At 40.0% G+C, this 12,969-nt stretch overlaps 1 protein-coding gene across 1 annotated transcript in view; it reads right to left on the bottom strand.

The window, feature by feature from the left end:
• Positions 1-12,969, bottom strand: part of LOC138193581 (mannosyl-oligosaccharide 1,2-alpha-mannosidase IA) — a 187,666-nt gene that overhangs the window by 68,042 nt on the left and 106,655 nt on the right. The window contains exon 3 of the mRNA XM_069141711.1: positions 9,132-9,247. Within this exon, the coding sequence (XP_068997812.1) occupies positions 9,132-9,247 (116 nt within the window). The remainder of the gene's footprint in view (positions 1-9,131; positions 9,248-12,969) is intronic.

The following is a 12,969-nucleotide window of genomic DNA, read 5'->3' as shown; positions in this document are numbered from 1 at the left end:
AGCGTCGTGTGTACAGGTCTCGGCTCTCTCCTGAGGGATGCAGCAGCTCCCCACCGAGTGTTCCATGGTAATGCTCGGGTCTCGTGGGACTTTGCTACGCTCTCACTCGCCCATCATTATTCACCCCGCTGCAGTCCAACGGCCCTCTTCCCGACTCTGTCGCTCATCATATACCTCCCACTGCATTTGGCCTCACTGACTGAGCCACATCCTTCACCTTTTTTTTTTTCCTCAGCCGCACCGGAGGCTGCTCGCTCCCAAAGTGCCGACACGGAAAAAAAGAGGCACTTGAGTGCTCCGCTGTCTTCGCATTGATAAATTAAACATCCAGTTATGCAGATTAGGTCATTAACTGAACTAATTAATGCATCAATTATTAAAAAAAAAAATAATAATTCATTGCACTTTTCTTCACATCACTTTAGTAGTGTGAGAATGAGGTATTAATCATTTCAATATTTTAGAAATACAACTTGTCTGTCCTGAGCATTAGCGTGACGCGGAAGAATTGTAGTTTGGTAATTTAAGACAGCAGAATAAGTAACATTTTGAAATGGCTTCGATGTCCAGAAGTCGGTCTGGGAGAAACTGACGACACAGGACCTGACAAGTCAGACGAACCTTTCAATAGTAAAGAGGAGCCGGAGTCGCCATTTAAGGCGCTACCTCTAACAAGAAATATAAATGTATTCTTTGATCTCGATCAGGGCACTTTCTTAAATCAGTCAATTTAATTTAATCATACAAAAAACCTGCAGGTATCTCCAATGGAAGTGGTACTTGGGAAATTTGGTTTGGCACATAATGGAACATGGTCTGTAAAGCTTGGGAACCTGTGGACTACACGTAAGCCTCTGAAATGACAACTATTTCCCAATTATTCCCTCGCTGTAGTAACCAGAATGGAGTGTCCGCATTTGCCTGTGCCAAATGGGTCCGCAGGGACAAAGTGCATTAATGATTTCAAACGTGCTGGTAAATATCCGTAATGATGAACCACCCACACAAAATGTCCTTTGCCCTCCTTTGCAGAATGTCAGCCGAGCTTGACCTCAGCTCTGGGGCACGATGTCTTTGCTGAAGCATCTCCCTGCACCATCAATGACACTGTTTCCTCAGACGCCTTCATGACTGGGAGCAAGTTGGGCCTTGTTTAGTGCAGACAGGAGGTCGCGGGGGTCAAAAAAACAGCTCTGCAGAGGTAAACAACAACCTTGCTCCATGTCTCCTCGTTACCAGCATTAATGTCACTTTATCTTGTCCTCAAGTGTGAGCGAACATTTAGAAAACAACTCATTAACAACTGATTAAAAAATGGATGATAATGGACAGGGAAAAATACTAAATACTTCCCTCAATAATGTGATGACATGTTCAACTTAAAACTGCCATCATGAACATTTTCAGAATATGTTTTTTTGCTGAACATATTTCAGGATGACAACCTACACATACACTGTATATTTGCTCGAGGTGTTTGCAGAGTTCTTCCCTTGTCAACAACTTTTTCCTTGGCAATTATGCAAGAAGTCGTTGCCAACACATTTCTCTGTATTTCACTCGGTGCTATGCATGTGTGTTGTAGTTCAGTGCACACACACTCTATAGTTCGGTTGTTGGTAAGATGCTGCCGGCAGTCTCAGACGATTTGATGAAGTTCCTCACCCTCGTCGACTCTCTCACCAAACTTTCTCCTCTTTGCGAAAATGGGGTGAGAGTCTGAAAGCAAACTGTGCATCTGGACTGGAAGCACAAACTCTGCCTGGCCTCTGGGCCCCGCATCGCTTTGAGTTTAATATATTAACAGGAACAACAATGCACAACAATTCTGCCCTCATTCTACCAAAACCTCAATTACATCTGGAGTAAAATGGCACTGACCGGAACAAACAAGTTATTTTCTGTGCTGTTCTTTATGCTGCTGCAAAGTTGATTTGAATGTAATGAAATTGAGACCTCGTGCTAATATGTCAAGCTGACAGAGGAGACTCAAGGGAAATTACGTAATTTTGTTCTGGGATGTTTCCGGGTGATGCAGGCCTCTGTGCCCCTGACAACCTCCATAACAATCTAAAGGAAATACTCGTCGCTGCTGTAACGAACTCTTCACATGTCTGCAGAGTCACGCTCACAGCAAGAGACCACAACACTTAACGAGGGCAGGCAGGATAACAACCCAAAACAAACAAGACAAAGCAACAAGTCCTTCAACCCATACGACCGTACAAGTCATTTATCGCCACCCTCAAAGACAACCTGCGGGGAAGCACAAAAACTGCTCGCTTAGGAAAAGATAATGGTTTGGGTCAAAATGACGACTTGAACTTGGACCATGTTCACATCTTAGCTTAGCAAGTTATCATGCTCACATTTGCTAATCAGCACAGTGCAGCTGAAGGTGTAGCCTATTTAGTTTTGCTAAATTAACAAAATAATGTAAACTAAAAAGTGTGATCTGATGATGGAAAGTGTACATGGACAGTTAAGAGATCACACAAAGAAGGATACGTGGGTGTCTGTTCCTAATTCGACAGCAAACCAGCCAATAACTGACATTTCACTCAAAATCACAAATGTAAACCTCAAACAGAAGAAAAAAAAAAAATCTGGGGATGACCGAAATCATTAGAATACATCCTTTGGCTAATACAAATGCCTGCATTAAAATTTGACAGATTCAAACAGTTGTCAAGATATTTTAGTCTGGATCTACCGGATTGCATGTGGCCGGTGGAAAGCTGCTCTCATTCACTCACATGTTGTTTCATGTTACTGTCACCCTCTCGGCCGCCCTCACACTTAGCTTCAGAATAGTGCTGTCCATCCACTCCCACTCTGCTGCCTCTCTTTTTATGCACTCTGCCCTTTTTTTTGTGTGACACTTTGCTCACACATGCCAACATTTGCACTACTTAACTGTTCAAGGGGAGAAAAATGCAGCTCATGCCAGGACAGAACAAAAAAATAAATAAATAATAACACAGCTCCTTCCTTCAGTCTCTCCCAATGACACCCGCGAGACTTCACACTCAGTTCATCTTAGATGTGGAATTATAGGCCTGAATGTGCAAATTATCCAGTCACATTATCCATCCTGGTTTGGCTCAGGAGATCTTTCATTGTGGTGTATCAGAAGTTATTACCAGTGGGTGTTGCTAGTTACTCTGAAGAGGCTTCATGGGAATCGTCAACAAACACACAGGGGGACCTTTTCATTTATAAACAGCAACAATTGCACAATCACAGTCGATGGATTTTACTGGGAGGATGTGAACACTTCAGTTTCCATACAAAATAATTTACAGTGACAGCTCTTCTACACATTAACATATTGGCTAATACCACATGACACTAAGAGATAAAACACATGAATAGATTTTTTTTTTTTTTAAGATTATTTTTGAGCATTTCCACCATCATTGGATATTGGTCATTAGTGAATGGGCAGACAGGAAACGAGTGGAGAAGCAACGCAGGTCGCTGTGGTTACATTTGGCTTTAATCATTGGTCTACTGCATGTTTATATTTTCTAAAAGGAACAAAACCTTTGAGTTGATGGCACAACAGTACTACAGCCTGAAGGCTTAACTATTCTGTCATCAAGCTGAAAATACTTTGACCATAAATAAAATGACCTCGTTATTAAGTTCTGAGCAATAAAAATCCTTTAGCGTCAGCAAAATGACACCCATAAAACCAGAAAGGGCTGTTACCAGTTATTTTCATTAATGATTAAACTGCTTGATCTGCTCTTTATTGATTGATTGCTGTAAAAGTAAATGAATAAATTAGTAAGAGTAGTACAATTTGTGCATTACTATTGAAATATTTGTTTTGTTCAACCGACAATCTAAAACCCCAAAATATTTGGTTTAATATGAGAGAAGATATCCGAATAGAAACTACCTTTAAAAGGTTTTTGCATTTTTGCTTAAAAAGAGGATTCAAAGAATTCAGCAATCATGAAAATAGCTGCCAGTTAATTTTCTGTCAATCTCTTTCAGCACAAAATCTGGTTCCAACTTCCAACAGCGTGATCATTTCCAAAATGTCAAACTTCCAAAAATACTACTACTAAAAAAACAGAAAAAAAAACATGTTTCACTCTGTGTAGTCTACAACAGTAAAATAAACAATAAGCCTGGTTGAGTCACTCTCGGTGTAGCTTGTAAATCACAGCTGCATCTAGCATCTATGAATGAATGACCACAGGCTTCAGACTGGATAAAAAGAATCTTCTGAATGAAAATGTCTGTACTTTTTCCTTTTTTTCCCCTTTTGTTCCTCTTAGATACAGTGTGTGGCTGGATTAAGGCCTCCATGAACCCCTGAGAATGAATTATCTCGAAGGGCTATAACCTGTAACTATGTATGTTTTGATACCCTTTGAGTGGATGTCCTGTGCTGTCTATTGTTACTTTAAATCCATTTTTTTTTCTCGATTAAACCTTCATAACACAGATGTAGTTTGCATAAAACTGAAGTTGAAAATATGCCACCTCTGTGCAGAGCTCATCCATCTTGATAAACCAGTGACAACTTTTAATTTTACACCCTGATGGTGGAAATTCCAATTTGTTTTTAAACTAGAAAAGAATGAAAGTAAGTAGATGAAAAAGACAGATGCCTAAAAGACAGGTTAGGGTGAAATGATCAGAGCGATCTGTTCCCATTGTTCCGTTTTAATCACACACTGATCTAGTCATTTTCCTGATGATAAGTGGGAAGACCTGAGCCAGAATATCAATGATATGGCAAGATTAGAAATAACATTGAGTCAAAGAGTAGAAATAGAGACGTGGAGGTTCTGCAAGAGTACTAAGCTTTGGGAGGTGTACAATCCAGTCTTGTAGTCTTCATCAATCACTCTTCATTACTCTCTCTTAAATGAGAAGAAGTCTGCTGAGCTACGAGAAGGGAACTACTGTATTTTCTTAAAATATTGATCAAACTGTTGATAGAAGGTCCTCAAAATAAATCCTTCAAAATAAAATACTGAACAGTTATGTGATGGACTTGTGATCCTTTTGTTATTTGTTTTGTTTGCTGTGGTGTATTATGTCATTGTTTGTTTGTTTGAGTCAACCAAGATACCGAGTATGGACACTGAGGATTGTGAAGGGAACTTTATTCTCTGTTATTAACATATAATTGTTATAAGAGGGTAGGACTGAAAAAGTAAAACAAAAAACAAAAAATTAAAAAGTTGATATCCTTGATTTGATTGTTGTCTCATTAAGGATGCCTCTTTTTTATTTTTGTCTATTACTTTGATTTTGTTTTCCCTTTCATGCTCAATAAACTGATTAAAAGTAAAGCAATTAACACATATTTATGTCTTAATCAGACTCGAGAACCCCCACAATACTGATCTACCAAACACTTCAGTCTTAATCCAACAACAGCTTGCAGAGAAAATATGGCAAAAGCTAAACTGACACAGGCGGAAACCTTCTGGAGCTTCTTTTGTCTTGATAATTGCCTCAACCAGCAGAATAAGACAGTCTGTCAGCTGAGCTGCTCATCCAGATCTGCATTAAGAGCTTGCTGTTTGTTTCAGACTCGTGTGGTCAAGATGCATTTCAAAGAATGTAATTTGTTCATTTGGCACAGTTTTAAAATCTTTTCTTTCCGCCTTACTAAACCCATTTGTTGAAAATACAAATAAAAGTGAAGCATTTCACAATTATGTTTGGGTTAATTACCATATAAAGAACAAACTGACCATAATAATCAGCGGCGGATGTCTGAGCCTCTTGGTGGGCAGAAACGGGCTGCAACCTACCCGTGAACGCTGTCCAGTGTGTACTGTAATGTTGTCCTTGTCTGTCTGTCTGTCCTTGTTTCACTGCTAACAAGTTATAGACTGGCTGTCACTATGCATCGAGCTCCGGATGACAGACAGGCCTGAACAGATGAGTCTGACAAAGTGCTTTGCAGTGTGGTTGACTGCATCTGGTGACACCGCAATGTAATTAAGAACAATGCCTGCATGAAAGTCCCTCCTTGTGCATGCATCTCTTTCTTCTTATGCTACTGTATGTGACTGATGAAATAGTCTGTAATAATACATTATTCTGTGACAAGAACCTTGAAAAACACTGCCATCTCTGTAAAACACAACCTGCCACACAACACTGGATTCAAGACAGAATAATTGTTGAGTATATACAAGCACAGTTCCTAGCTGCTATAATTTTCCTTATTCATAAAACATGTTTTTGACTAACTCTGTACGTCTTAATCAGACTTAAATACGTGTGTATTTGTTCATTTGGCACAGTTTTAAAATCTTTTCTTTCCGCCTTACTAAACCCATTTGTTGAAAATACAAATAAAAGTGAAGCATTTCACAATTATGTTTGGGTTAATTACCATAGAAAGAACAAACTGACCATAATAATCAGCGGCGGATGTATAATACGTGTGTATTTAAGTCTGAATCAGATAGGGCAGGTATGCCGTATCTGCTTAAAACATTAAACACCAAGATCACCAGAATAAAAATAAGGCTATGTCAGGATAAATTTGACAATAAATGGTCTGCCACAGATGGGATGTCTTGTGTAGAACTAAGCACTGACCCAAAGATAAAAGGCATTTAAGCGCCCGACCTGAGGACATTAAAATGGCAAAAATCCATCTACTGAATACCATTACTTTAATGTAAAGCAAATAAATGATCCGCAATAAAATGAAAATGATCCTTGGCTGATGGAACACTTCTAACAAACCACACAGAACACATCCACATTTTAATAATCTGATTATATTGTAAGCTTTAGAATACTCAAATAAAAATAACAATTATAATCCAAAACTTATGCCTCAGTAAAGAAAAACATCTTTATCGTATTAAAAACAGGCAGAAGTGTCTAGACTTTGGGTTTAAACAATGAGCATACTGTTTGACTTCAAGTGCTAAAATTTTTCCAGCAGTTGCTTCTATTCTGCATATATTTCCTTAGGTGGTATTTTGATAAAATTAGAACATCAGAAAATTTCCGGAAGCTCATGGCAAGCTTGCTGAACCATTGCATTTGACAATCTGTATCTTGAGTCAGTGTCATTTCTTCGCAAGGTGGGTCATTTTCAAAATGATGATATAATGTGACAAATAAATGTTTGTCAAGAGGACTGCATACTCTCTGAGGCGTTGCAGCTATTTAATATCTAGTACACTACTTCTCTATGTACAGGAGACCTGCAGATGAGTGTGTGCGTGTCTGTGTGTGTGTGTATCTGCATGTCTGTCAGTGTGTTTCTGTGTTGCCATGCTTCACATACAAAAATAACCCCATCAAATTAATAAATGTGCATAGATGAATATTGAATTGAAATGTTGTAAAACTGCCTGATTCATTTTCAGATAAGATGACAGAAGCGCTTTCATTTGGCCACTGCCCAAAGATGTTCACATGAGATGTAAAAGAATCTGATGTGTAAGCACATCTTTCAGGACACGAAACTGCCCTCTAACTAGGACATGTAAATTATTTACCCTTAAAATATCCAAATATTTGGAGAAGGAATCTGAACTGTCATTGAAAGGTCACGTCTGATATGAAGAGGGAGTTCCCCCTCCGCTGATGCAGGGTTGAGGGGGGAGACGGGGTAGACAGATCGTGGCGGATGGCACCCGTGATGCATTGCACTGTAAAGTGTAAATCTGTATTTGTTGTCTTTATGATTGGGGACACTGTGGCTGTTTGTCAGCGGCTGCCATTACTGGCTGTCTCCGCTCAGGCTGACACAGCCAGTAGCTGCAGCTCCAGTCAAAGTTGATAATCATCTGGCAAAAACCACAAAGGCTGTCTTTTTGTGTGTTTATCATGCCTCTCTCCATGTCTCCCTTTCACAATGCATATGTATCTGTGTGTGTGTGTGTGTGTGTGTGTGTGTGTGTGTGTGTGTGTGTGTGTGTGTGTGTGTGTGTGTGTGTGTGTGTGTGTGTGTGTGTGTGTGTGTGTGTGCCATTAGTAAGAAAAATAAAAGCTGAAAACTGAAGCTTTCCTTTGATGTGTGGGGGAAATGAACACTAACTGTGCATTTCTTTATGGCCTTAAAACTGCCAGTGATCAAGATTGTGCTGAGCTCCACGGGAGAGAAGCACATTGCAAGAGTGTTTTAGCCCTGATTATAAACTAGGGCTGCTTTCCCAGTGGAATAAATATGTGTGCACAACTGCTGGCTTAATAATATTCCCACACAATTCAGTGCTACAGGCCTCATGTGCACACAAGTCCAATATAGTCAGGGCTTGTTTTCTTAGTAAGATACTTGAAATAAACAAGTGGTTTTAATGCAAATTGAGAAACATTTTGTCAGCAAACAAAGCAACAAAATTGAAACATTCAACATGCTGTCATATCAGGCAGTGAATTGGTATAATTACTGCCTAGCGTCTGCAACACCACATTGACAGACATTGTGACAGTTGTGTTTGCAAGCTTCGTGTAATTGCACAGCATTATGTATTTATTACAGTTGGTGGAACATGTGACTCAGAGGTGGCCCAGACATGACCTCTCTCATTTACACAACTTAAAAAACCACTGACAAACTGGCTCACACGCTTGACTGTTAGCAGCAAACCACACAAAGCCCTGCCCTCGCTGGCACCCTCACTGGCCTCCACTCAATCCAACATGATATCAGAACTGGCAACCCTCAGTTGTTCCCGACCTGGTCATTACCGACTCGCTCAGTGAAAGGGTCGTGGCCTCTTTGTGCCTCCTGTCTCCCACAATTTTTTTTATTGAAAACATCCTTTAGTCCCCTTCTCTCTCCTCTCTCCTTTATTTATAAAATGTTCTGGCCCATAAAGACTTTTCAGCGCGGCAGAGAATCCCATCAGTCGGTAACACGGCGTGGCCGGTGGCCACACAGGACGCTTTTGATTCCTGCTGAAATGTCCTGAGCTTTGGAAAACTGTCCAACTCAGTGGACACAATGTTGCTGTTAGAGCACAAAAGCCCAGCTTGAAATCAATCCAGCCTGCACTGGAAGGCCACTGCTGAAAACTTCATTATGTTGCTATTTGGTAAGAGCGAAGTTGAGCCTGATCTTGGGTCAGTGGTCCCAACTGAGTTTGAAGTAAGTGACAAAAATGAAAATGTATGAAACTCACCGAATTTAGGTCCAGGCTGGTCTGCACCCACTCCTTGGCATCATTATATTCTTCCATCAATCCCATAATGTACAGTGTGTCCAGTGAATCAATGATGGATGCTCCTCTCAGGCCACCTGCAAAATGGATGAGAACTGAGTTAGCACTCATTGAGACAAAGACAAGCCAGTGAGGAAAATCACATTTGAAGCTCTGTTTGTCGTTGTGGGCTTTTTTTTTTTTCAATGAAAATATCAAAACAATAAACGCAGTACATTTCCCCAAAATTCAGCATGCAACCAGTGCAACAATTTGCAACACAGAGCCAACAAAAAAACATTCCTGACAACCTTATACACACCCACATCTCTTTTTTTTCATGATGTCATGGAGGTTCTTTGTATGAATAGGCCTTATATGTTCAGATTTCTTCAGGCTACAATTTTCACATACTCTGTGTACACTGAAAGATGTATAGATTGCTGTAATCACTCCTCCTCTCCACACTGGTGAGAGGAAATACCTTCCTGTAGAGCTACTAAATTATAAGATAAGTTTAGCAGCAGCAAACGTCAGCTGTTGCATCGATAATATTAGCCCGTGTCCACTGCCTGCTGCTCACATCTACAGTTTTCACTGTGATTATAGCCTGAAAACCCTGTTTGCATAAAGGTTCGCTCAGCCACCCTGAAGGGTAGTTCAATCAGGGAACAGTGGGGGTGGCTAAGTGTGATCACCTTGAGGTTAGGGCGAGATGAAGCAAGACGAATTGTTGTAGCAATGCTAGCAGAGTTGAGGAATTGAAGCTTGAGGCGATGAGTTAAAGCTGCTCCAATAGCTTCAAAATTAACCCGGACCAGATACCTAACAGTGATCAATTATTCCTATAAAACACATCTATACACACAACATGCACACACATCCAACCCCATGTTGTGTAGTATTTGTTTGGTCTGTGCATCACATTGACACTAAGGTATTTCAATCACTAATCCCTGAGGTTGTGAGGGACCCACCCGCCTGATGTTTCCTCTGTAGAATTTTTTTTAAGAGACTTTTTGATAAGATTTATAAAAGACAGCAATGCAGTGAATGCAGCAAATAACTGATCGGATTGTCGCGCAAGTCGAGTTCTTAGAAAGATATAACTGCGAGATTGAACCCCAAACCTCTAATGTTCTGATTAGCAACAGTAACTTGACAGCTTGTGTGATAAAAAACAAAACATAAAAGTTCCTCGCACGCTGAGCTTCTGTAATTACTGCAGTGATGTTGAATGAAAAATAGCTTTGTGTGGCCCACATGAAACGCATCCTCTCTCGGAGATTAAAAGCCTCCGCTAAAAAGCATCCATCACTGTAACATGAAAGTCAAGTCATTTAGGAATCAAGCAGCAGAGGGTGAAAAAAAGGACTGATATACTGATTATTGCAAACATTTAGCAGCTGCTCCTGGATTACACAGAGTCGACGTGTTTCCACCGTTAAACTGTGTGTAAATGTCACAGAGTAGGAAATAGGTGTGTGTGTGTGTGTGTGTGTGTGTGTGTGTCTGCAGTTACTGTGTGAGTGTTTGTCTTTATGAATCTCATTTAAAGCTATTAATTTCTTTTCACCAACTAAATGAAAAATACTAAGGGATGTTTATTCCATCCTGGTGGCCTTATGAGCGATTGCACAGCCCATTTTCATTCTCATATGACCAAATATTATGCAAATGCAGCTGAGCCTCACAGACAGTGCGACACAAAGGAAAAAAATAAACATTATCCTTAATGAATTACTGTAAAAGAGTTGAAGGGAAAATTATGGTTTGGAAGTTTGATAACAAGAAACTGTGACTAAAATAGTGGATTAAACTGCTCCTGGGCTCAGATGGAAGATTAGTGGGGAAAAAATGCAACCGAGTGGAAACTGACCTGGTTAAATGAAAGAGGTGATGAAAACCTACAGTAGATGGCTGGATTGATCTGATGCAAGCGTTCAGCAACCTGGCACATCAAAGACTTCGTTTTTTTTATCAAGAATTATTTTTAAACCACTCCAAATATGCAAATGTTAACGATACCTCAGGGCGACAAAATACAAATCTGGAAAATTAAACAAGTCTCTTGCAGTCTTTTAGGATCCTGTTCTCGTCAGTCCTTACTATTTTCTAATTGTTTAGATCTAAGCTGATAATTTATCATCAACATTTTTGTATTCACAATGAATCAAAAGGCCACGTGAATGGATTCACTTGTAATGATGAACAGAAACATTTCATGAATTCTACAGTTTCCCTTCAGAGCACTTTAGCATCTTTGAATTCACTGTTTTGCAGTTATAGGCAGACATCTTTGTTGTTTCATTGTCGCTGCTCTTTTGGTGCCATTTTCACACACGGTAGGCAACGGTTTTCAAAAAGAAAAAAAACCAAAACTCTAAAATCTGGACATACACAACCTACCCAGCACAAAACAAAAGATAAGCAGGACTAATGGAGCATTTTTATAGCTCAAGTATCTGATATTTCCATCAGGAGTTGATGCAGTGCAACACTGGTCGTACGTTTGAACACAAACTTGATTCCAAATAAATGCAAAAGTTGCTCATATCTGCTGGATGTCTAAATGGACAACTAACTGCTGACAAGTTTGCCATTTTAGCTCATTAGCATAGACTTTGTTTGCTTAGTATAGTTTTTTTTTTTTTATACCTCCAGGTGGCAGTCAAAAGTCAATTAATGCAGGTTGAACCAGAAAATGATTTATTATGTTTTAACAAATGTCAGAACATAGAAACACTCAAGTTCTCAAGTGGGTTTCTTTGATGAAACTTGTCTTTTTCTGCTGCCTTCATGCCAAGAAACCAACAAATAGTGAAAATAATGAATTGTAATGAAGAGTTTTCTGTCTTCAGTTCATTTTAGTTGAGACAATGTTGAGACTATGATCTACAATTTACAACTGAAGTTGATTATGTCTAATGGGATCTAAATTATTGAGAACAAACATCAAACTCTGACTGTCGACGGGTTGGTTTCTGTCAGTCTCGATCAACATCTCCGCTCTTTTCATCCTCTTAAAGATTTTAATTCCTGTCAGTGTCCACCCTGTGACTCAAACTGCCCATACAGTATATGTAGCTGCACTCAAAACCCTCCACATCACCACTGACCTTTCAACTTATCGCTATAGCTTTATGGATTAGCTGATGAGGTCAGCTCGGACGCCAAAGGGCACGAGGGACGAGGGATCAATGACTTGACTTGACTGACTGATGGGTGTCATACTCTTTGGCGATAAATCCAGAGGTATTTCTGGTGTGGCGTGAAGCTGTCTCGTAAAGCCACACTGCAGGACTACTTTTGTTACAGTGCTTCACACCAAGCATGTTGGCTTCACAAGCTCGCCGTGCCAGTCGTCATATACCACACGCCCTTTGAAGACTCGTCTGCTGTCGTTTGCCTGGTGGCAGTCCACATCGTGTTGTCAGTAAGGGGGCAGCGCTAGCCTCGAGCTAGACCCATGGAGTCTACATAACTAGAGGACCATCTGCTGAGGTTGCTAACCCCGGCACTGTAACATACTGTATGTTGGTGTATCATATCAGAAAGATTTCCTGCATCTATTAATGTTAAGGAAGGAAAACCGAGCATATTTTCAGATGTAACTCAAATTTTTACTCTCTTAGGAGGGTAAGAACCTTTTTTAAGTCTTCTTATTGAGCAGCCCTTATCTTTATACTATGACAAATAGTGAGGGTGACGACTGAGTGGAGGGGTGTAATCAGATATCTAATGCCCTGTGGTTATCCATACCCAGAAGTGGCTCTCTGTGGCTGCAGGCAAAACAGTGTGTGGAAAATTCCTATTGAAA

The sequence above is a fragment of the Embiotoca jacksoni genome, unplaced genomic scaffold, assembly GCF_022577435.1.
Source record: "Embiotoca jacksoni isolate LCO1_2020_lvr unplaced genomic scaffold, fEmbJac1.0.p SCAF_11, whole genome shotgun sequence".
Classification (NCBI taxonomy): domain Eukaryota; kingdom Metazoa; phylum Chordata; class Actinopteri; family Embiotocidae; genus Embiotoca; species Embiotoca jacksoni.
The sequence above is the reverse complement of the archived record's forward strand: the minus strand, read 5'-3'. Positions and strand labels throughout refer to the sequence as shown.